Below are 26,282 nucleotides of genomic sequence, written 5' to 3'. Positions count from 1 at the left end.
TAGGAGGGGCTCAGGGTAGAGGACAACGGCCTGGGAAGGCCAAAGGGCAAGGGGGAGGCTTGGAGTAGCAGACTGAATGCATGAGATAGAGACCCAAGGGAGATGACAAGGTGCATGGAAATTATCAAAAGAGAACGCTGCAGTTACAGTTCATGGGTTAGTATTCCTCTCAACGGGCCCCTAAAGTTCTTAAAATCTTAACTTGATGTCTCTATAATTCAAATTCGAATGCAATGGATAATACCCTTGGGAATAAAGTGGAAAAAAGTAAAGAAAAAAATGGTGGAGAAGAGGGGAAGCCCATGCAAAACAGACATATCAAGGCCCAACAGCTCAAGTTTCCTAAAGAAACAGTGACTTTCAACAGCTATTGCCTTTGGGTTTCAATTGTTACAATAAACAATTGCAGTTAAGTAAATCAACAAATGGAACATGCAGTGATTGTGGTGGCAATATAGGCTTGTTTTCTTTCAACCCACAAGATAACTTTCATTATTTTTTTTACCACTTGAGCACTTCACAAATCTCTTGGGACCAACATGTAAAAAAAGAAAACTTGAAAAAAGAGCAATTACTAAATCTAAAGCACCTAATGCAACAGAATAACAACACTGTTCACCACTTCTTACTGTAAGCTACCACCATGGATGACTCCATGCATTAAAGTAAACTAGCATAGCTCACTCAAGCCATTACCCCATGCTTAAATGAGCCGTGGGATTAACTTTGAAAATAGGGAGTTTGTTTTTATGGAGCAACAGGCCACAAAAGGTTCACTTCAAACCCAGCATCGCACAACGAAGCGCACAACTGTCAGAAGTTAACGGCCTGAAAGGGAAAGGAAACCTGGTCAGAAATTCACATAATTTGGGGATATGCTACGTCATCTACTCCACTGTCATATCACCTCCTTACTGCTTTTCAGGTCAGGAAACTGGCTACATACAGGGCTTGTGCACTGTTAATGCATGTCAGTGTGTATTTGCATGCCTCTTATGGATACTTCCTGGTGTATTCTGGCGTATGAACTTGCTATGGTTACTAACTTAAAAGCACAATCTTTAAAAAATTTCTGGTATTATACCCAATACAAAAAATAAAACAAAAATATCCAGATGAACTGAAACAGAAAACATTGGGCTGTTCTTCACCAAATAAAATACAGTATTGTCAAAATGCAGAAAAAAAACAGCACCTTGGTGTTGGTATGAAATTTAACATTAAAAATGTTAGATGAATATCCCCTACATACATCCTGAGTAGGTGGCAATGTAATTGCTCCACAAAAGTGGAATTAAAAAATGCTGAAACATTTTTGAGAAACAAAAAATCTTTAACTCTGTAACTGTATACAGCTAGAGTACTGGTTCGGTGTTGAATTCCACTGTCTAGGACTGAATCCTGACCAAGAAAATGGCAATTGCAGCTTGAGGTCTTAAACAGCAAAGCATACACAAACTAAACGAGTTTATTAAAGCTTTTAACAATACAGCTAACCTGTGAGAACTAGCATTGTATATGTGGGGTGAGTAGCAGCTAGCATTTTGGATTCATATGGTAATTTGAGCTAGCATTAGCAGTTCTTTGCTAAAATTTAGGTAGAGTTAGGGTGTTGTACTAGAGTTGCTTCTGTCATTTCGGCTCTGCTTTATTTTGTACCCACAGTTCTGTTCTGTACTCACAATGCTCGGTGAGTTACAAATGACAAACGGCATCTGCCAAATAACACAACTATTTTCTTGGGTGTTCAACATGTGCATGTTCTTGCAACCACCAATGTGCGCTATTTCTTCAAAAAAATCGACTCCCAGAGGACAAGCCAGTTCCCTGACAACAATTCATCAGTCAATAAGTCAATTTTCTCCACAATTTTATTTGACCAATTAACAAATAAATATGAAGCTGGAGGCTTCAAATGAACAACACAGCTCGAGTGGATAGCGGGTTCCGCCCTAGTGCCTACTAGGTGTCAGCGGACAGTGTTAGAATTCACAAACGGAATCAAAAGCATCGAAGAGATTTAGCCAGTTTACCCACCATTGGGCTCCTGAAAAACAAAACAAATACTGCAGTGTCCATGTCTGTTACAGATGTACATTGTAACAATACTTTAGAAAAACAGGACTATATCAACATTTACACAATAGCTTGAGCATTAGGTACGACTTTATTTTCCCTGTACGAAAGTGAAATCAAATATGGGGAACATTTGATGAAATCGTGGTGACAGGGATTCATTTAAAAGGCAACAGGTTCAATGAAAGCATTTTCCTTTGGTTTTGATGGAAATATATATATAATTATATAAAATAGGTAATTTTTTTGAGCATCAGGAGAATAAATCCACAAGTGCACTTTACCAGATGGAACTTACCTAATTGAAATTTAACTGCATAAGACTGTGGATTCAAAGGTTGCCAGAGATGATAAATTTAGTTATTTAGTTCTTACAAAATATTAACTCAAAAGGAGACCATTTCAAACACCCAAATTAGATACATTTCTGATACAGATACTAGTGTATCCATAAAAATGAATTTCTGAAAGGAACACAGGTTTCCAAATGCTTCAAGAAAGAGGTTATTATCATTTCTCAAATTCTGAACCAGCCTTCCCTTGCCAAACATGAAACAAACAGTACAAAATAATTTCCTTGGCTCTTGCTTTCTGGCTGCAATGCCAAAGGAGGAAAATCTTATTTCACATGGCACTATCTTCAACTCACTGACCAACATTGCTCTGGACAGAGGCAAGACAAATATAAAAGCAACTTTACAAAGGACCTACACCCCTAACTTATTGATTTGACAGTGAGGTCTTTCAATCAGTGTTGCCTATTAGGGACACACACAAGTAGTCTGGAGATACAATGCAGTTGCTCATAAAGCAATGAGAAGGTAATAGCTGTAGTTCAAAAATATACACACTCTATAAAGGGATAAATGCTGATGAGTACTTGTGGAAGTTGCATTTGAAAGGAATATACTTTTGAATGATTTCCTTCATAGTGCAGGTACAACTACCCTTAATAATTGCATGTAAACACTGACAATTTGGTATGAAATACCTGAAGATGGAAATAAATTAAAACTGATCAAATGAAGTACTTGTACAATTTTATTAGTTGTGCTTTAGCATGGGTAAATTTAAATCATACCAATTGAGATAAACAACTGGGGGAAATTCTTACGCAACAATAATTTAGAAAAAAATGGTACTTTTTCAAATAAATTCAAATAAATATAATAAATGGTGATAACGAAGCAAAATTTAGGAAACAATGGCAGAACTTTTTGTGCGCATTCATCATAGGGCTCAAGTGAAGTTTCTCTAACGAAGTGGAGGTCTGCCCTCTTCTTTCCAACGGAAGCACCTCTAACATTCTGCAGACTGGTTTTGATGTTAGTCTCCACACCCCAAACACGCAGGAGAAGCAGACTCAAGGTTAGACAACCATACGCCAGGACGATGGTGGCCGTCTTCAGCAGTAGTCAAGGGGGGGGGGACGTGACGTGACGGTCAATTATATAAACATCACTGGCAGCCAAGGTGAGTCAAAGTGAAAGATTCTGTCCAACACAGGAAAAGGGGGATGGGGACAGGGAAAGAAAAGAGGCGTGAAATAAACGAAGGCAGACGTCTGTAGTGGAGTATCTCCATATTCATTGGTATTTCTCCAGCTTGTGTACAGAAAGCATTATCACCACAGCTCCCCAGAGAGTGGGATAAAGTCACCATCACGCAGGTTTTTTATTTATTTATTTTTTTAACATATTTAACTGCAAGAATGTGCATCCGCACATGCAGTTCTTTTTTTTTTTTTTACATTTTTATTAATTTATATTTTTACGTGCACGTAAGCCTTTTCTTTACCCTAAAGCGCATTAAAATAGTTTAGATTCTCTTTATTCTAATTCTACACCCAGAAATCACACAGAAGTTCTCTTCACAAAAGAAAAAAAAAAAAAAAAAAGCCTGTTTGTTGCATCACACAGCAGCACCTCTTGTTCGCGGTAGTATGGACTGCTGAAGTGTCTCCTATATTTAAAAACATTAGGAAGGATAGGCGAGGAAAGAGAGAACAGAAGCAAAGAGGTGAAGAGGACAATCTTCTCGCCTATCTCGAAGTTAAGGAAATGAAGATTCAAAAATGACGGTCAACACACAAGTTTTGCTTGCTGGTACAGGACCCTTGTGCACTAACCAAATTAGAAAAGACTGAACTGACAGCTGGAAATTCATCCAGTAAACCACCTCCCTTGGCTAAAGGGCTAGTTATTTGCTCTGCCCTTTCTTTAAAAAAAAAAAAAAAACAATAATAAAAAATAAAAAACAGAACCAAAAACAAAAAAAACATTCCAGTAGTCCCATGACTGCAGCCTCAGCTGGCACAGTCCTTGCAAGCCAATGCATGTTCCCAGTTTGAGTGAGGGAGGGGTGCAGAATTAGTCTCAGGTGATTGCTGTCTTTCAGTCACCCCGTCCAACTTTTTTTTTTTTTTTTTCCTCTTTGCAGTTAAAAACTCAGCAGTGCTGCACAGACACAAGGAAGCGGTCTTGAGTAGGACTTTAGCAATGTTTATGTGTCTTCATTCTTCTTCCGTAAGGATAAAAGGATAAAGGAGATGTTGGGAAAAAATGCGTGGGGGGGAGCACGGGAGGTGGGGGCAAGGGAGAAAGAGGACAACCTTGCAGGTGAGAAGCAGGAGCAGGGCAGTGTTCTCGTTGAGGAGCTGGCGCACGGTCACTACACCATGTCCACGCGCCGGTAGTAGAGGAGGTAAGCAGTGCGTTCGGCGGTCTGCTTCACCACCTGGAACTGGTTGATCACCTTCACAGTCTGGTCGTCGATGCGCAGCCAGCCGTTCAGACCGATGTGGAAGACATCCGTGGTGTAATGGCCACCGGTAGCACTGTTCCCATGGTGATACACAACTGCAGGGGACATAGGAATGCAAAAATGAGATGGAAATCTCAATTTAAATTAATTGGAAGTTTGAAACTGGCATCTATGGTTGTCGAGGACGTTGTCAAAGAAAAGTCAGAGTTCAGCAAAGTACCCGGACGTGCCACGATGTAGCTGCGAATGGCAAATGCATTACATTTCTGCATGAGCTGGCACACAGCATATGGCTATGCGTAATATATGACTAAATGGAGGCATTATTGCTCCGATGACTGGAGATTTATAGAACAAACGACAAAACATTTTCCTCAAGACTCTTACCGAGTTCCAAGTCTGAAAGAGTGCCAACGGACGCTGTTGCTCACCGAAACCATAAATGGGTACAAGCAGAACATGACTGTTGCACCACAAGTTCTACAAAGCAGTGGGTAACAGTATCTGCACAATTATCACAAACAAAAGAGGGCTCCAGAAGGAAACATCCTTCCCATTTCACTCTCAGCAAGCAGTGGCATACACAGCACTTTCCATTTTACCATGCAAATACAGGAAAATGAAATGTTCTTGGAAAAGGCTTTCTTGGAAATTGACTAATTTGAGAAAAGATCTCGCATAGGAGTAAAAACTACTTTCAACATTTTCGTTGCATTCCACCCTTCTGTCAGACCACATGGACAAAAGGAGAGAAAATTCACCTTCGCCTGCGACTTGAGGAAAATGGCCTACATTGCTATTGCTACCGTCACCAAGGATCACTGCACTGGAAAAGTCCTGACAACAGTGTGTCTTTTCCTTCCAAGAAAAAATAAACATCAGAGCATAATTTAGTTCACACCTATCAGAGATGAATAAGAGGGCAGATCCACAGGGAGTCTGGGCCTGTGTACACAGCTCAGTGAGCCATGCACGGGGGGCAATGGGCAGCTGGGGGGTCTCCCTTCCTGCTGGAGGGACACTGCATACAGGCTAAGCTGCAGCAGATATTACAGGACTCTCATGCATAGCCCCAGAAAAGGCCGGCCAGAGAGAGAGAGAGAGAGTGACGAGCGCGAGAGCGTGTCACGCTGCAGCGCGTTCCTGGTGAAGGCACGCTTACGCCTCGGACCTCTGCAAACGCTCCGACCCGGAGCTGAGAGTTATAACTCCGCCGTTTCAAGCGGAGCCTCACATCAGGACGGCTGTGCGGAGGACCCGTGGCAGCGGCGCGGGCCAGAGGAGACTGCAGCCCCGCGGGCCAGAGGAGACTGCAGCGCCGCGGGCCAGAGGAGACTGCAGCGCCGCGGGCCAGAGGAGACTGCAGCCCCGCGGGCCAGAGGAGACTGCAGCGCCGCGGGCCAGAGGAGACTGCAGCCCCGCGGGCCAGAGGAGACTGCAGCGCCGCGGGCCAGAGGAGACTGCAGCGCCGCGGGCCAGAGGAGACTGCAGCGCCGCGGGCCAGAGGAGACTGCAGCGCCGCGGGCCAGAGACTGCAGCGCCGCGGGCCAGAGGAGACTGCAGCCCCGCGGGCCAGAGGAGACTGCAGCCCCGCGGGCCAGAGGAGACTGCAGCGCCGCGGGCCAGAGGAGACTGCAGCGCCGCGGGCCAGAGGAGACTGCAGCGCCGCGGGCCAGAGGAGACTGCAGCGCCGCGGGCCAGAGGAGACTGCAGCGCCGCGGGCCAGAGGAGACTGCAGCGCCGCGGGCCAGAGGAGACTGCAGCGCCGCGGGCCAGAGGAGACTGCAGCGCCGCGGGCCAGAGGAGACTGCAGCGCCGCGGGCCAGAGGAGACTGCAGCCCCGCGGCCAGAGGAGACTGCAGCGCCGCGGGCCAGAGGAGACTGCAGCGCCGCGGGCCAGAGGAGACTGCAGCCCCGCGGGCCAGAGGAGACTGCAGCGCCGCGGGCCAGAGGAGACTGCAGCGCCGCGGGCCAGAGGAGACTGCAGCCCCGCGGGCCAGAGGAGACTGCAGCGCCGCGGGCCAGAGGAGACTGCAGCGCGTCACAAACTCGGCTCTCCACAGGTCTGGAGTCACAGTAAAGCGCAGCTCTTCTGCAATTAAGCTCAGCCTTCAGAGTAATCTCTGCTCAAAACTGTCCCAACACATTAACATGTCCCCCCCGTCCTCAAAACCATTACATTCCACACAAATGTAGTCTTTCAGACGTCTAATACCTCTCTCCTGATGACACCCTTTTTACTTGCCAGTAGGGAATTGTAGTTAATCTTCTAAACGATTGTGAAATCAGATACCCTTCCTTGGTTGAATCCCTTCATGGTTTTAATTGCCATGTATTACAGTTAGAGCCAGTGGATGTTGCTACAAAAGCCTTCTAAAAATGAAATCAGAGTATTAAAGAGCACTTGGCATAAACATATGGAAAGAAACACCCACCAAGGAGCTTCAATATATCATCCTGTTGTGTATAACATTTGATTTCACAGACACGATGTACAATATTAAGAAATATTGCATGCAGTGAGGAATTCTGAAAACCAATGCTGATGTTTGGCAGCTTTATTTTTGTGATGGAATGAATTGCACGAAAATGGAAAATCCATTAAAATCATGTGCTCAACTTGTAAACATGAGAAAGAAACCATAATTCACAGTGGATACACCAGACTCAGTCAAAAACATACCACAGCAACAAAGATGACTTGGATCTCAGGACATAAGAAAAATGATTGGACTAGAAATGGACAGTAAAACTTAAAAATAGCATACCTGCGAAGAGCCTGTATGTCCTTTGGCCTTTGAAAATTTTGCTCCGTACGCCTGGTGATAAGAGATCTGGGGGAGGAGAAAAAAGACTTTTACAAGCATATTCATAAACACCCTATATGAAAGCAGATCTGCAAAATAACACTCACTGTACAGCTTTATAAATTACTTTTATTAACCTTAAAAAATGAAAATGTATTGCTAAATGAAATCCTGTTTTTAGATGAAACAGTACATTACAAGATGAAATGCACAGCCCAAACAAAATACAATGTAGGCGAGAACTCATTTTCACACAAGCCTGCCAAAGGAAGTAGTCAATCAGTGCCAATATCACTCATCAACACTTTGCCGTATGGTTCTCTGCTGAAAAAGATGTTTTCAACGTACAAAAATGCCAAGTTATTCACACCTACAAAGCACTGACTACAAGTCATTAATTCAAACTGGCAAAATCTAGGTATGCTATTATTATTGAGTATTGATATTAAACTTCATGCCAAGTTACAAAAACAATATTGCCAATCTTACCTTACACAAATTAAACAAGCTGCATTCCAAAGCAATGCTACCAAATGTTTCCTAAATTGTTTAAAGTAAATTGGCCCTGTGTGTACAAGCATACAGTACATTCATGGGGCAAAAATGTATAGATAAGGTTTAAAGAGTCAAGCTTGATTTAACAGGCCTCAATGTGTTGAATTGTTATCTGCATTTATGTATTTATCCGCCCTGCCTTTTTGTAGCGTGAATGACTATGTTTCTTGGTATAAATGTATGTTTCTAAATGTGAATGTTACATGCTGCTATGAAAATGTCCCCAAGGAATAATGAAGTATTGCATACAGCTGTGTGTGTGTGTGTGCACATATACAGTATTTATTTTACAATCAGTATTTTTTTTATTTATGAATTCTGTCTGTTGAATTGGGGTCATAGTTACGATTAGAATGATTGAGTGATCCTGGCTTGTGAAGAGTTTTATGGGCCTTTTGTAGCTTCTTTTTCCAAAAGCAAATTAAAGGGAACAGTTCAGTCAACAACACTTCATTCAAATTATTTTAATGTATCAATAGGATTACAGTACTGAAGGAAGAGTAATCTTGAGCTTAATTCTCAAATTACTCTGCATACTTTTTCGTGTGCTAACGGACGGCATCCAAGATGAATAAATAACACAATCGTTGTGGACAAGCTGGATTCTTTTGCACTTCGTATCAAGGGGCTTTTTTACACCAAGAATCAACAGATGTCAAACCAGTTACGACCTGGAACGTCTCATTCACAGCCAAAGGCCCAGCTCTGGCCTAGATGAGTTTGAAAGGATTTCTGGGAACACGTACCTTTGCTGATTTCCAAGTCAATGGGGTAATCGATGTTCTTTATTAGCTTCTGACACCCTCCAGTCTTCTCAAACACAAATCTTTTGAGGTGGAGGACGAGCACGGGCGGAAGCTCTTCCAGGGTCACCCTCCGACTGATCTCAATCTGCAAGCGGAAAGAAACAGTCATTTAACAGGGAGAACGCAGGGTTCCTCTAGCATCTCATTACACTAGGCCTATGTTCCAAAAGAAGAACTTCTCTCATTCAAGGACTCTCGGTCCAAGCACAATTTGAACTGTCTGCGCAAACAGAACCGAAAATGCAATCGCTCAATCTTTACAAGCTTAAGGAGGCGAAATATGCCAACCACACTGTTGTACAATTGAAGGGGAGTCCTTTGCAAAACAAATAAAGGCCTGCCACAAAACAAGGAAACAAAAGGTCCCTGCGGGTACTTTAATCCTGAGCACTTTTTAACCAGAGTAGTGGATTCAGACAAAGGCAAATTGCAGCAAGGCAACAGCGCCCCCTGCCAAGCGTTGGCAACAAGAACAATGTCCACAAACGAATTCTACAGTATCATATGGTAAAAAAAGGAATGATTAAAAAATACAATAAGCTCTATATTTTCAGATTAGCTTGCTTGTGAAATTATCAATTCCAGCTGTTATTGCAAGCTACTTACAGGAGACTGACATTGAGTCACTACTAGGGTTGCAAAATTCCGGGAATATTCAAGGATGGAAACTTTCCATGGGAATTAACGGGAATTAACAGGAAATAACGGAAATAAAATGGAAATATAGCCGTATTTGCTCAGGCTGCATTTACCATGTCATATGCAGATAGAAACAAACCTTTTACCGTATCATAAGCAGACATAATTGCAAACATTCTCTATGACAACCCCTCCAAAAAAAAAAGACTTTTCACTTAACACCTAAAAAACCCCCTAAAAACAGTCTTCAGAGTGTTGTTTTAGAATTCTATTTACATAGATAGCTGAAGTGCGAGTTTTTAGAAAAAGTCAAGGAATGACAGACATGTGGAATAAACATTAACAAAATACGTCCCATTTCACTGCGCAAGGGGTCAGTTGACCCCGCGGTTCTAGTGACAAGCAGTATACCGTGAGTAGTGCCAAGTGACATCGGCAGCACACTACATGACCAAAGACGGAAAGTTTTGAAGAGAAGCTAACTGTGTCCAAAATTACCAATATTTATACGACGTCTCCATGCCACTTCACAGCGATAAAAATATCCTACTTATCAGACAGCATTAATTTCGTCAACGAAAAATATTCGTTACAACCCCTTTTTCCATGACGAAAACAAAACATAACAAAATAACAATTCAGAATAGGCCTTAGGGTTTAAAGTGAACAACTCATTTATAAAATAAATGTTTTACGATAAAGAAATAATGAAAATAGATTAATTAAAAATTCCCATCATTCCCGAGCTTAACTTCCCTTCCAAAATTTCCGGAAATTTACCGGAAATATTCCGATCCTTTGCAACCCTAGTCACTACTAAGTGATGCTAACATCACTTTCACCTCTGAATTCTTGAGAAGTATCAATAGTGAATGCAAATTGCATTAGCCTAAGAAAATGCTAACTAACAGTACGCATGCAGTCTGCAAACTATTTTGTCACATCACATTTGACCATACTAAAATGAAGACAGCACAGGAAGACTGACGCCTTGAATAACCCCACCGTACTGAGGACACAGCCACAGGCTGGTTATTGGGAGAGGGGACAGTGAGACAGAAGTAGTTTCGTCTTCTGGATAGGAAACTGGTCTTGCAACTCCAAAGTTCTAGGCTGGATTCCCAGGTGGGGCACTGCTGTTGTACGCTTGAGGAAAGCACTTAACTGCTTCGGCAAAAGTTTAGCCGTTCAAATGGATTCTATACAATAGACTCTAATAAGTTTCAGTGGAAAAGAACATCTGCTAATGCCTAAAATGTAAAGTAGATGTGATGATGATGCCCACCTCCTGCTTGGTCTTAGTGGTGTACCCCTGAACAGACTCCCGCGCCACCAGGGCCTCCAGGGCCTCCTGGAGAGTGCGGATCTTCTCGGACTGGATGTCCAGCTGCAGGGTGAAGAAGGGCTGCAATGTGGCTGACTCCTTGGAGCTCTGCTGGTACACAACAGACCTGAAGGAGAGAGGCATCTGGTTCCAGACATGTCCATTTAATGTGCCTCACAAGGCTTTGAGTACAAACAGGCCAATGAAACCCCACACTAGTAGTTGGGAGCATTAGGGAGGTCTGAGCACATGATATTCTCGCCTTTCTCCCTCCTCCCTTCTGCCATTTCATAACATTTCAGACATTAAATGATGCAAAACATAAAATTGGCAAAAATCATTCAGTTGGATGTAAAACTGCCAAAGAATAAAAAGGCAATTATAACATTGAATTCTGAAAAATTCTGCATTTTCTTTATATATTTTGACTAGTTTCAAATTGCAGCCTCTCACAGTTGTTGCACGAGAGAAAAGCTCCATTAAGCAGTTGATGACATATTGGTAATGGTCCCTGTTGCTGAGGTTTGAGCTTGTGGTCAGCATCGTGGCAGCCAGCCCAGAAGCTCAGATAAAAAGTATACATAACAGTTTAACCAGAAGGCATGTTGCCTGGAGCACCAGACCAAAACCTGACAGAGAAGGATGAAGGCCACGTAGATTTGCAGGTTTAAAAGTGTGGTAGTCTTGGGCCTAATGCCTTGACCACTCCTATGTGGTTGAAGGTGTGACCCACATCAAGTCAAGTCCTCCACAAAGTGTAGCCAACTTTCTTAACATGTTGATGCGCGCAACTTCAAACTATCTAGTGAGTCCGTCTTCAAAACCATACCTGATATGACCTCCAAATATGTCAGAAATGGGGGTTCTGACAAAGTCTGCCTGTCGAGTTATGGACGTCTTGTTTCGGGGTCCGACTTGCTCCCACTCATCCTCGCTGTCCTCCTCCTCTTTGTCCGCCATGTCCTCTTCAGTTCCCGGCTGGGATCCTGGACCGTTGAGCGTGCCGACCTCTGGGTGAGAGACATGTACAATTAACAAATGCAATGCAAGTAAATGCAATATAAAAAATGAAACAAATAAAAGATACAGGTGATAACATAAGACAAAAGAAAAAGTTTCAACAGAAGACAAATTAAGCATTAACGCACTACTTACAAACTGCTTTAAATGGACAATTAGGAAAGGATAGGCACACACAGCATCTTCCAAAAAAAGGAAAAAAAAAAAAAAAAACAACAAGGTACGGAAACAACCTGTCCTAGAAAGTGATAGCTCAAGCAGACTTACTCTCTTCCTCCGGACAGAGCAGCTTCTTCAGGGCCAGCATTTCCTCCTGGAGGCCGTTGAGCACGCAGCCCAGGTACTCCTCCGCATCTTCCTGTCGGCCCTGATGGCAGAGAATCGAGCTCGTTAGCGCGTAGCGCACGCCGCTCGGGGCGAGCCAGCTGGCTCTCCTGCAGCACCGCTGACCGGTGAAGCCCCTTTCTCTCAGAGAAAAGACACAGGCTGTGCCAACCGACGCACAGCACATTCACCTCCTCAGGTGTGCTCATTAAAGAGAGAACTATTTCCTGAAGGAAGGCAAGGTCAGAAAACAACCTTTTTAATTAGCTTTAACTGCCATCATCTGACCAGCACAGACTCATTTCCCTGGCATCCACTCAACACCTGATAGGGCTACTGTTACAAACAGGCTCTTCATATCTCTTGAGAACTACCAGTTCTTTAGGTAAGGAGACTAAAAAAAGACACAATGTCAGGAGATAAATGCGCATTGGTACAGGGCACCTCATTTTTTGAGGCTCAAAAACACCAGCAGTCACAAAATGTGTAATAAGAGGATTTCCAAAGGGATGAAACTGAATTGACCTTCTGAATAGCTGAACACATTTTTTTTGGGCCAAATGTGCTTAAACAGCTTAATGACACGACATGCATTACACGTATAAAAAACATAGCAACATGAAGCAGAAAAAATCCTTTGCTAAACTTACAAGCGCCGTGACGTGGTTTACCTTCTCAGAGAGACCCGACTTTATGACAGTGAGAAGTTTGTAGATATAGGCAGGTTCAAAAGGAACACCTGGTCGAATATCTTTCATTATTTTGTCTCCAGCACCTATGAAAGGGTTGAAAAAGTTAAACTCCGTAATAAGGAACTGAAAGGTGATACTGACATAGGCCGTCAAAAACAATCAACACTGTTACGCAAATGAAAGAAGCATGCAGAAATGTTTCAATCTTTAACCGTATCTTAACGGAAAAACATGTACGGGTCATTTCTGAAAGTAGTGGAAAAAAAGACCAACCTTGCTGCTTTGCCTTTGGTGGCACAGGCATATTGCTGAACTCATTGACAAGCCTAACACTGGAAAGGGGAACACAAACATTCCTTATTGAAATTCACCTTCATTTACACCACTAAAATTTTACAGATGCATGAGGGCATCTTAGTTAAATATATACTTGCTGTGTGCTACATATTGCTACACTTCACACAAACTGGTCACTTATAAAACACAAATGTAACCAGGAACAACACAAGTGAAAGGAGCAACAACCACATGTAACAAGGAAATATGACCACAAGGACACAGTACTCACAAGCTGTCAATCATTGGCGTGGAGGTGCATGGACGCTGAGTGTCGTTCAACATGGGAATGGATTTCATCAGGTGGTACATGGGGGGGCAAGCAATCAGAGCCTGCAGAGTCTTAGAGTCAAAGTCAGGGGTCAAGGAAAGGCACCTCGAGTGGGATTAGGAAAAAGCAGCGCACGAACCCTTAATGACATCTGCAACTAAACCACCATACGACTGGACTTTTCCCACTGTTAAATGCACTTTCCAAAAATAAAATATAACACTAAGACAAGAAAGTGCAATCAAAAAACAATGAAAATGAAATATGTCTTCTCTGGATCATTTGGCACGCAGCATATTCAATGATGGGCAGAAATAAAGGATACAGCATTGACATAGCACCAGTTTCCCTTGTTTATCAGTCCTCTGGGTTGCAAAGACACCGGTTTGTGTATCAACTTCACATTTTCAATCAGGTCTGAGGACATAAAACAAACCAGTTGTGACACCGTAAACACAAAACTGAGTCACGTAACCTAGAATATATAAGGTTATGAAATTTACATCACTGAGAAGCATTTACACATCATTGGCAAAAAAAAAAAAAAAAATCAATACATTTAAGCAGTTGACTGGAGTGCTTCTACAATCCATGCAAACAGATTTGGGGAAAAAAAACCCTGTGTGTGAGGGTTCATCACCATGAACAGATGTCCCTTGTCCTCAAACTGCATCACATGACAGACACATGGGGCTGAATTTCGGAAAAGGGTTATCATTCTGCCACGCCTAGGAAGGGTTGCTGTCATAGTCAAAACAGCTCCCATGGTAACGTGGCATCCACACACTTAAGATCTTTTGTGATTTGTCTGCGAGGGGAAGTAGGTAAAATCAGCGTGAAAAGCCATTAAAAACTTATTCGAATGTAGAGAAGGCAGGGAGGGTAGGCTTGTACAGAGGAATGCTGGGAAACTAGACAGCTATGCACTTCACCAGTGACCCTTTGAAATAGGTCTTGTTCAGATTCATCATCCTCCTTCGAACCTTCAGTAATGCAGACAGCACACACCAAACTCTGCCGTTTAAAGACAGTGAGACCCTATTTATTCAAGGCTCCACATTGTTAGCAAAGTCAAACATGCTTACTTGCAGAGCAGACAAAATCCAGTGACCCATTTAGAGCTCCTCATTAAGCGGCTCTGGCAAATTCAGACTTTTTCAGAAGAGTTGCAGACACTGCAGGTCCAGTGTCAATGTTATACTGCACGTGAACACAAGGCTGCGTGATTCATAACAACTTAAAATATTCTGCTCATCAACACAGATCAATTATTAACCTCCAACTTGCTTTTCCCGTCAGAATGTGGGCCTAAATCTGCTCAAGGATCACCACATGCAAAAGGAACTCCAGCAGGAAAAAGGCCTGAAAACTGAACCCACCATTCTGACAACATCCCGGACAACAGTTTTGATTAATTGTGAAAAATAAAAAAAAATCTTTTTTCAACCGGCTTTCTCCAAAACAGACAATCAGTGGATCTCCAGCCATGGTGTTTTTGGTCAGAAATAAAACTCTTAACCTGCACTGCACAAAAATTATATGTAGAAAACACAAAATAAAATATGAATGAATTAATACATAAAAATGTCATTAAAACATCCAATAAGCATCTCAAGCTAAAAAAAAGACTGAAAAGACTAGCTCTGCCAAAACCCTCAACATGTTTACAACTAGTTTATTCAAATCTCCTGGCTGATGCTTTAAGCAATGGGACAAGAGCAAGCAAAGACTAAGGCAGGAATTCAAAAATAAGCTCACCAAATAGGTTAAGCAGCGGTACATTGTGCAATGTTATTGTTTTTCTAACTATTTCTGTGTTTTGTGTTGAGCTGAAACACGGTTCAGAAGTCACTATGGTAACAGATATTGTGGGCTTGCAAATTACTTGCACAATCACTTTGACTTCTTAGTCATGATGTCCAGACACCAAGCTGGGAAAGCACTAGGGAATACTGTCAAATTAGAAATAATTACAATTATTCATGTTTTAGCACCACCTGGTGGCCAAAGGGAAGTCATCAACAATAACATGTACATATTGAACGGAAAGCTACGACTACAGCCTGAGCCATTCCTCTGTACACTACACCAAAAATAAATAAATAAATAAATAGATAAATAAAATTTAGTTAATATGTCAGTTTAAGACCAAATTCATCAGGTCATGGAAAGCACGAATTTGAACTTAAACATAAAAGCCCCACACCACAATGCTATATTCGCACGCGCACACGTTGGCTTTAGTGCCAACATCACTTTCTTTCCTGCACCAATCACGGGTGCATTCTTTCCACTAATGGTGAAAAAACTATTTTCAACTTGTTCTAAACAAATGTTCTTAAATGTTAACCTGTGTGGAAAAAAACATTTAACATTTAAGCAGAGCGCACTGGTGTGAGCGCGAGTGTCATTGCTGAGAGGCGCACACTACCTGCAAGTCTGGGGGCCATGGGGTCTTCAGACACAGGGACTGGCCCCTCCCTGACCTCGCTCGTCCCCTCCAGTGTCTGGGCGGTGCCCGGAGCCACAGTCACAGCAGCCGGGACGTTTCTAACCTCCACGTACGCGGGTGGGCCGCCCGGAAGGGGCTTAGAGTTGTGAAAGAGGCTGGCCCAGGACTTGGGCGGGTTTGCCGTGGGTGCGGCTGGAGGGAGCGGCGACCGGGCCTCCGCCGCTGTGGGCGGGGCCTCAACGGCTCCCGACGGCCTCCGCTCCGGCTCGCTCGCAGACGAGTCCTTCTGTCCATCGGCGCCGGAAGCGGCGTCGGGTTCGGCCAGCCCGTTGGACACCCGGCTGTCCCCGCCGTCGCCGTCCGCGGGGGCGCTGGGCGCTACAGTGCATGGGGCAGTAGTGGTGGGGGGCAGCGGGGAGGCGGGGCCGGGGCTCTGCCTCCCGCTGCCTGGCGGCTGGGGGCTCTGGGCGGGCGGCGGCACCGGCGGCTGCTCAGCAGTCCTGCCCCCCTCCGCCACCCCGCTGCTGTGAGAGGACGAGGAAGAGGAGGAGGAGGCCATGTTGTTACTGTCTGAGGAAGAGCCCGCCCCGCTCGTGAAGTCCAGAGAGGACTCGTCGGGGCTCTCGCAAGTCCTCTCCGCGCCAGCGGTGGCGGACACAGGCGTGGCGGAGGCGGGGCTACACAGCTCGGCCACTGACGCGTCCTCCCCAGCCCCGTCCGCCGGGCGCAGGCCCGAGACTGTGAGCGCGTGTCCGTTCACCAGGCCCACATCCAGCGCGGCCTCGCCGTGGCCAGCCGAGCCGCCGCCGCCGCCGCCGGAGCCCTCCAGGTAGTTATAGTACCCCGGTGGCCGTTTTTTCTTCTTTTTGCGCTCCCGCTGCCCCAGGCTGCCCGGGGCCCCCTCCAGGTCCTGCCCGACCCGGCTGCCGTCCGAGGAGGGGGGCTCCGAGTCGGGGCAGTCGACGGAGTTGAAGTGGGGGCCGTCGGGGGCGTGCGGGGCGGCTTTCTGAGAGGGCTGGCAGCCCAGGATGAACTCGGGGGCCTGGGGGTTCAGCGTGCTGGACACCTTCTGCATGGAGTCCCTCACCTCGCAGTCAGGGGCCATCACCTCGTCCACACCGAACCTGATGTGCTGGTAATCTTCCCCTGCGCGGGGAACACAGACGGCCATCAGTGTCAGCGCGCAGAGCCGCACGCTCCGGAGCCAGCCAACCAGAAACCAGAAGAGCCCGGCTCATTTCTTATTCATGCTCAACATGACTCAACAGCCAGTTACTCCGAGCAACAACACAGGCTGTATCTCCAGATCCTTATCTGACAAGGAAGCTTTTTTTTCCCCCAATTTATTTTTTTTATTCTCAACAGACTAAATTTTCTGCTCTGCGGGATTGTACCAAAATAATACCTGTGAAAGGTGTTAAGAATTTTTCCTTATTTTTAACCTCAACTTTTTATTCAGGCATGCAGGAAATGGAAAATGACTAATTGAGCAACACTAATATTCTCATCTACTGAGCTATTGTCAAGGTTTATGATCGGCATTTAATAGGTATGGTTATCCAATACACAACAAAAATCTTTATCATAATCAGCATTGGGACATAGCTGGAAGTGAACATACACAGTGCGTTAGTAGATGCAAGCAGATCATACTCAAAGAGAAAGGTCAGATGTAGCAGAAGTAACATTGGAAAGCAAGCCTTTCGCTCACCAGTACCAACAGCCACTGGAAGATGACAAATTTCAAGAAGATTTTAAACTTGCAAAGTTTCCTTTGTTAGTTTTAACTATTAATCAATTCCAAAAGCAGCATCATTCAGATGTACAGAATTGTTATAAATTATTCCAAAACCAGGGATCATTGAAGCATCATTCAATCATTGAAGCTGGTGTCAGAAATCATCAATACTCTCAGGCAGCACTTTACAGAAGAGGATGCCTAGCCACAGCTCAGTAGGGGAGGACGAACAATCGCTGCTGCATTTTAACTGAAAGGCAGCGAACCATGCAAAGCCTTCAAGATTTTAAAGAAAGGGGTGAGAGAGGAGGCCAGAGTTTAGAAAAGCCATCAGTTTTCAGACCAAGGTTTGGATTCTGCCGCAGGAGGCCCATGTGAGGACCATAACTCACCACAGACCGGCAGTCTCACTGAGTCCACAATGTAAGGCACAGGTGGAGTACAGTAACTTCCTAAATAATCAATACAAATTGTGATAAAGGTTCAGAGCAGAGGAAAAAAAGTGAGACCTGTAAAACACTGCTCAGGTGAATGGCCCACGGCAAGATCGGCAGCAGGCAATGTTTCAGGCAGACACGACATAAGGACTCATAGTAACAGTCTTGCCTTTTGGCATTCGCACAGTACAGTTACGCAATTTCAACAGCCTGTAATGAAAGCGGGCTTGGAGTCCGGAGCATCAATGCGGGCCCGGTGGGGGGGTTAATACTGCCTGATTTGGAGGGTGAGTTCCCAGTCATGGTGTGCAGGCAGGAGAAGTGGGACTGGTTTCAGAGCTATGAACACAGTTACACAACAGCAGTGGCTCTGACACAGGACTGCCTTCCCTCTCTTATAAAGATTCAGCTCTTACCTGAGGACTGACTGGTGGAGGATACTCGTTCATTGAATGGTGGAAGCTGTCAAAATAAGGATACAAGTTTAATGGGGGTGGGGCTGTAAAAATGCGTTGAAAATCATTACATTAAAATCTGTACATTTTCTATATTCTGTGATCATTTTCAATTGCTATGATATTCCTACTTGGGTTTACTATACTTATCTGCAATAAACAGATGAACCCTATACTGTGATAGCTGCACAAGTATTTATAAACTGTACTTGGAAAAAAGCTGAATAAGACACCCGTCAATTTCTAAACCTAAAATCGTTGCACGTTCTGCCTGTCAGAATCCAACATTGCAACAAACTTTGTATCAAATGAAAAAAGACATTAGCATAATTGCTGTTTTGGTACAGTTACTTAAGGATTAGCAGTAGCAGCCAAATACACAACATGAATGATATTGGTCAGCATTCAACTCCTATTGCTGACAGCTACATCTTAAGCATAAGCGAGACTGCAGATCTCACTCTAGTATTCATAGACCGAAAAACTGGACTTGAGAAGGACATGGATGCTTCATTAATCTGGCAAGAGGGATGTACTCAGAAATATTATCATGCGTTTGTGCATAATCAACACATAGATCAATTTTTTAATTTTCACAAGAGGCATGAATTTGGAAACTTTGGCCTAGCAATGCCTTGACCCACACAGAGAACAACCTCTTTTCAGCCATTAAATTTTCCTCTTCTGTTTGGGCGCCAAGCCCAAGACCTGACAAACAATTGCTGAAAAAGCAAGGATTAAGGGGTTCTCTGGTATCAGGTCCAGCAAAAGCAGATTCACAGCACAGCAATGCACCCTATTGCCTGGAATCAAAACTTCCAGTGTCAACTGAGAGAGGACGTCCAATAGGACTACACTGACACACTTGATATTTGGGGCTAGACATGAGCAACTGTGACATGAGCAACTGTGAAATTCAAACAGGAATTTTAACGAATGGTTTTGTTACCTCAACATAAGAGCGTGGAGTGACGAAGAACTGAATGAACTCATCAGGGCTGAACTCCCCAAAGATGTACTGAAAAGAAGAAAAATAATCATTCAGTAAATTATCAGTGAATCAGTTTCATTGTGTTGGGTGTTCGATGTATTTGCTACAATGTACAGCCACTAAAAAAAATCATCCATTATTCCCACTTTTGTTCCATATGCTTTCTAGTTTCACACTGAGGATCTAACATAAAATATTTAGATATATTTTAGTTTCTTGTGCAGTAACATTTATTGCAATGGCCTTTTACAACATAGGCCTACATGTGAAGTGACATTTCCATTCAATATTCTTGAAGACGTCATATCTCTAATGCACCATAGTGAGCAAGCACATTTCAAATAGCAGCATTATGTACCTTGTCTACGAAATCAATAGATAGATCTCAAAACTGTATTGTCAGTCAAAGGGAAAACTTGTCAGGCAACTGAAATCAGCCATGTTTCATCATTCCTGATTATCGCAGAAGCTCAGGACACCAGCGTGAAGCAGTCCTAAGTGTGCTAGACTTGTGACCAGAGTTCAAATCCCAAATCCCATGGGTTCAATCAGGGATTACTGCTGTTCTACCATTACACAAAGTACTTTGCCCGAGTCACACCAGCAAAGATACAACAGCAAACGTGAGTACTGAATAGGTGGCTTGAAGCAAACAAGCAGTCATATTTAATAGTATCGAACAATGAAAATTGGCCGGTCTGAGCGTTAAACAACAAAAAAAGGTTAACTACTACTACTCAAAAAATTAGAAACAAAAGTCACTCAAAAATACTAAAGCTATGCATTTGTATGCAGCATCATGAAAGGACAGGTGAAATTTTCCATCAGCCATTTCAGCGAAGAACCAATCCGCTTCAGCTGTGACTTGCTAACAATCTAACCCAAGCATCACACATCTCCAAACCACGAGTCAGGGTGGCATTCCGTTATTTTAACTGCGCATGTTAACCTGTGCTGAGATAGGGATCACACAGACCTGACGCAAAGCAAAAGTCTGCAACTGGATACTACTTCAGCCCCCCCCCCGCCCCGCCCAGTTAGCCACATCTCTGTGAAGTTAACCTGCTTTCCCCTGCCGTCTATAATTAACTTAATCCCCACTGCTCTGTGTAACTGAGTGTCTCTAGAGTCACTGCTCAGACCTAAAGAGAAGCCAGGTTAAACACTGTCATTTTGATGCGTTTAACTGGCAAAACAAGAGCGGTTACCCATTTCAATATTATAATCCATCAATAGCACAAATATAAATTCTGGCCATGCAAATCCTGGCTTCTCAGCCATGGAGCAGCGCTTTGGAATGTTAAAATGGTGAAACGAGCTCGCAAGCAGGCAGATAATCCTCTCTCCACATTTAACAGTGGTACATGAAAGGCAACACAAGAGAAAAGAAAGTGCAGGTCAAGCATACGCAACTTTGCAAATGAGGACCAACACTGCTGAAATGGCACCACGGCAGCAAACAGTCATAATCCAAGGGCCTCCGGCCAGCTAATGCAATCACAACAGAAAGAATCCCTGTCCGCTGCTTTCAATGTAGCATGCCACGCGTACCACACTAAGCTCCCCTTCACTGTTCGCGTGGAGGGAGGATTACTGCAAATTAGCCATCTGTATTATTTGACCATGGTGACACACTGGCCTTTACTGAATGGGTGCAATCCAGGCTGGAGTAAGGGCACGGCAACAGAAACTGCTACAGAGTCTTCTAAGGACTACACATCTACAATTAACGATTATCTACTCAAAAGTAAAGGAAAAACAGACTTATTTGACACAGGCAGCAATTGGGGGGGGGGGACAAAAAAACAAAAATGAGAAAATCAATGAAATATTTCGTAATAAACATAATACTGCACCACACTGACACTAAAGTTCAACAAAAGTCAACTAAAATTAAGTAATCAACTGCTTAAGGAGTCGAAAACCTGTATTTTCAAGTTCTAAATCGCAGCTGCATTCACAATTTTTAAGCTGAAACACAACTTTACAGCCCAACCCACAATATAACATCATCTTATAACATCTACATTTATCTCCTATGGGTCTAAATTAACTTTATCCACTGCATCCACTGCATGCGTTCACGAAAGCATAATGGCAAAAATCACACAACCAACAACGCCACACTATGAAAACATAATGCAATGGACAAATTATAAAATAACTAGAATCATAAGCAAACACTCGGCCCCTCGATTCAACTTTGACCTGTAGAGGCACAGCTAAATTCCAGTCCAATTGCAAGAAAGCTGATGCACAAAAACGACAAGGTAAAGATTATTTTTTAACCCGAAATCATTAAAAAGAATTATGCAAGGGCAATCCACTGAAGAAACAATAGCTGTGCAATATGAACGACAAAAAAGTAAAGTGGATATCCACACAACATGCATCAGAAGTTGCACCTGAAAATAGATGCTGTCATTAAGTCACTCTTTAAAGCAGAAAGAACCGAAAGACAACAAACACAGGAGTATAAGAGTTTTTCAAATTTGCCATCGTACAAATAAGTCACAACATAATTTGGGAAAATTAGGATAGCATCTCTTTAAAATATTAAGGACTGGCACGCCAATAAGACATCAATTGTCAAGAGCAGAAAAATATGCTACAGGAAGAAACCGGTACACTCACAGGCAGTCCAGGAAAGCACCTGCTATACAAGGAATTCAAACAGCTCGCCACCAGCATGGTGATTTAAATCGATTCGTCCATCTGACACTTATGGCTGCATACATACAAAAAGCACCCAGGTGGTACAAATACAAATAAATCTCTTTCCATTAACCCTAGCTTAGATGAAAAACTAAATACATTTCTGATAAATGTTTCTGGAAAACAAAGCTACTGAATTCATACAGAACAATGCCAACTGCCCATTTCCAGAGTCACAGTGGATGATTTTCAACAAGACAGTTGTCAGTTTAATCATACCTCAACTAGAAATGTCCAAAAGCAAATATAACAACTTGTCAAATCCTGTTTGCAAAAACAAAAAAGGCACTATACTAGTACAGCATTGTATATGAAACATTGTTCCCATTGGTAAAATGTCTTCAAAACCTTTCAGATCATGGAACTACCAGCACCATTATGAAGTTTAAGTAAGCTCGAGTCCAACGTGCACACAAATGTAAATAATCAAATTCCGGTTAATTTTACACAAACCGTAATGCTCATTTATAAATAAACCTCAGTATTCAAACTGCCCTTTCCATAATAACTTCAGCGTTTTGTTTGTGCACATCAGTACACCAAGAATCTTCAGGTAAAAAAACTGAAGCACAACTGTAATCTTATAAAACTGAATGAACTAGCCATAAAATTTTCTTGGCATAGAATCTATGCACAAAATTGTATCAGCTAACGTAAATATTTTAAGTTCTACTTCACATAACGAACTGCGGTGCTCCCTGCACTTTGGCTTGTGACTAGGAATGACAGGGGGATGGGCACCCAACTATGATTCAGCCAAAATGTAATTCTCCATTACAGGCCACCACATAACGCATAACTAGACAAGTAAGTTAGCAGGACGTCGCAACGATACTCGATGGTTAAAGGGGAAAGAAATCTCGAAGCGTTCGCTAGCTATGGCGAAAAAAATAGCAAATGAGCCAACTAGCTATGCTAGCAAGCTGAAATGTGCATGCCTGCGACGGCATCTGTCAATTTCTATAATGCCTAAATAGCCGTAATGTTCACTGACGTCACCGGGACCGTTTAGGTTCTTACTCGCTAACTTGAAATCAGTTGTAAAATTAGCTCCTCGTCGAAATTGCGACAAAACATGTGACGTTATGCAATTAAACATAGATAACATTATTTCTAGCTAAACATATAACGTTGGCATTTTGTCTAAAGCAAGCCACTACTACCTTGTATGGGGGGAAAGCTATAGCTAGCAACCATTACAAAGGAGTTAAACCATAAGTTACATAAAACTATCTTGAATCCGTGGATGATTCGCTTGACGGCTATTGCATTGCACTCAAGCATCAACGCGAAATAACGTTAGTGCGAGTAGCTTGCTGGCCCGCGTAACGTTAGCTAAATAATGACAACTGATGAGAATAAAGCAATGCTTACCATATTTGCAGCACTATTACGCGACTGACAGAAATTCCATCGCTAGTTAGCACGCATGAGCAAGCTGAAGTGAGGCAATATAAAGCAAGCAGCTAGCTTGTGAACACCAAAATGTTTCCTCCACCATTAAACAGGCCCAGAAGAGGCACTAGCTAGCTAGCTTGCTAGCTACAACAGTTAAAACATACTAAAAAGCATATTACAGTAACTTGGGAGCACCAGTGAACAGCCGCATTAAATTTCAACGGCAGTTTAATAGTCAATATGGTGTTCGCTGGCAGTTGGCACTAGCTAGCAACAGATAAAGTAACATTAAACTAGTTAAACTATTCAAGCTAGATCTAGCTATATAGCTAGCTATGCATGTGGGCCTTCGTTTGTAACTACTTGCTACTTTCACTCAGCGTTTGCATCCTATGGTTTGAATGGGTCCCGACATAGAAAAGTAAAACCGCCCCAACCAGCAGGCCCAATGGTATTGCATGTGATTTAATTATTTCACCTGCTGCTGCAATGTTCATACATTTCAAGTGAGGAATTTGCTAGTGTTGCATTCCATTTCAAATTTTAAAAATTCAGCTATTCACACCCCCCACAAACAAGGGGGAAAAAAGATAAAAACTCTCCTAGCTGCATTTTGCGCTCCCTCTTTATCGAATGATGAAAACCTGCACTTGAATATATAGGCCGACCGCTGCAGGAGCAGGTGGGCCGGACTCGTTACTTGGCAGTACTGAAATTAAATAGACGTAAACGGTAAAAAGGACACCTGTTGAGATATTTCTTGGGTGTGTAGGTCTTATCCAATGGACACATTGCCCTAGCCGTGTTATTTACCACTAGCGAACCCACGAATGGTTAGCTAGTCATTATGAATGAACAAGGCGGCCTGGGCCTGCTCTCCCATACTTGCGTTTCATTGGAGAAAATGGGATTCCCGTGCTACACAGAAAATGAACCTGCAATTCTGGCACATCCTGTATGACACCACCATACTTCACCGTACCGATACATTTAGACAGTTTGCTAGCCATGTGGAGCGATACACATTATTTTAAGTATACATGCATTGCAATTTTACGTATCAAATTCCCTTGCAATACGAACTATCTAGCTAGCTACTTGCATTAACGAAGTCAAGTTGTTTTACCTGGTTACTGCGTGCAGCCATGCTCCCGATGAGTTTTTTTTTCTTTTATGATCTTAAAAAAAAAAACTCAACGTCCTGCTTTGGAAAAATGCTGGAATGTATTAATTAATGTCTACAAATAAACATGTTGTTGTGTCACCTCGTTCATTTTCACTCCCTAGACTGACTTAGTATTTCGTATATAATCTCTTGCTCCTGTACATCATGCCGCTTTCCTTGCCGCCATCTTTGACTCGCCTCGCCTCTGGCCTGCGCGCGCTCGAGAGCGTGAACTCTCAAACTAACGAGTGTTTTTACGTCCGGGGCGGAGCGGTGTCCTTTTTTTATTTACAATACATGCTTGTTTACTATATTTCCGTTTTGGCGCAGAGACATTATGGAAAGATTTGCTTCAGCAATACTTTTATAACCCTGGACAGAGCGACTTGCAATGCGCGAGGCGCAAATTGGCTAGGATTATGTTTAAAGTGAGATGTGGGAATATAATGATATAAAGGCTGCGTGACTAGCACGCTCATATAACCTTATGCCTGCCCATAGTGAATCACTGAAAAGGTGTAAACCAGTTCTAAATGAATTAATCTATCTCTCTGAGCGGTCCCAGCGTAGCTCAATAATAGTTAATTTATTAAACAGCAACCAAATAATTAAATACAGTAATGACTGAATTTGCCACTCAGTGTCATTTTATACACACACAACTGTACACAAGGTGTCCTGACTCCTGAGTGTAGATTAGCTACAACTTCGTGCGGGAAAAAAGTGTTCCATGTTCAGAAAACGTAATGTGATTTTGATTATATTAGTTAACATGTTTCAGCTAGATTGCTTTAACTTTTTATGCAAATGCAAGAGTTTACAGAAAACCCTTTTTAAATTACAGAAAACTGAAAAATGATCCAGAGAATTCAGTGTTTAAATCAAGTGAAAACTCTACCCGTCACTCACTTGCTATCAAAATATCAGTGATTTTATTTTGGTAACAGCTCTAGTATCCTATTTGTAAATGAGAAGGGTTTGGATACTTGTTTGTTTGTTTTTAAAGGCAAACCACGTACTTAATCTAAGAAAATATAATGTTTCATTCAGTATCTCTGTTTCTGTTTGCGAACAGCCTGCAGTTTGTTTGCAAATACTCCTAGATAGTTGGATCTGGGCCCTTTTCAAGTTCTCCCACTCCAAAAGGTACCTTTACTGATATCCCAAGGGTATCTCACCTGATAAAACACAGTCACCCTTTAATTCTCCATGGAGCGACATAGCTCAGGAGGTAAGAGAGGTTGTCTGGCAGTCGGAGGGTTGCCGGTTCGATCCCCCACCCTGGGCATGTCGAAGTGTCCCTTAGCAAGACACCTAA

General features: G+C 43.0%; 1 protein-coding gene across 7 annotated transcripts; it reads right to left on the bottom strand.

Annotated features, from left to right (window-relative positions):
- Window positions 1–1,853: 1,853 nt before the first annotated feature.
- usp10 (ubiquitin specific peptidase 10) lies at window positions 1,854–25,211 on the bottom strand. Of its 7 annotated transcripts, none has more exons than XM_064313547.1 (15): window positions 24,926–25,209; window positions 19,645–19,713; window positions 18,657–18,702; window positions 18,196–18,255; window positions 16,045–17,211; window positions 13,939–14,030; window positions 13,575–13,684; window positions 13,280–13,338; window positions 12,965–13,089; window positions 12,258–12,357; window positions 11,800–11,980; window positions 10,932–11,097; window positions 8,948–9,092; window positions 7,608–7,673; window positions 1,854–4,934 (listed from the first exon to the last, which is right to left on the bottom strand). In XM_064313547.1, exons 1-15 carry the CDS (start codon window positions 24,944–24,946, stop codon window positions 4,747–4,749), a joined length of 2,595 nt encoding a protein of 864 aa, XP_064169617.1. In that variant the 5' UTR covers window positions 24,947–25,209; the 3' UTR covers window positions 1,854–4,746. The 7 variants fall into 7 exon arrangements, with proteins under 7 accessions (XP_064169617.1, XP_064169619.1, XP_064169618.1 ...); XM_064313549.1 differs by having other exon boundaries at window positions 12,986–13,089; XM_064313548.1 differs by lacking the exon at window positions 24,926–25,209 and adding an exon at window positions 23,776–24,113.
- Between the last annotated feature and the right edge of the window lie 1,071 nt (window positions 25,212–26,282).

The sequence above is a fragment of the Anguilla rostrata genome, chromosome 16 (assembly GCF_018555375.3).
Source record: "Anguilla rostrata isolate EN2019 chromosome 16, ASM1855537v3, whole genome shotgun sequence".
Taxonomy (NCBI): Eukaryota; Metazoa; Chordata; class Actinopteri; order Anguilliformes; family Anguillidae; genus Anguilla; species Anguilla rostrata.
This window is presented reverse-complemented; position numbering and strand designations above follow the sequence as displayed.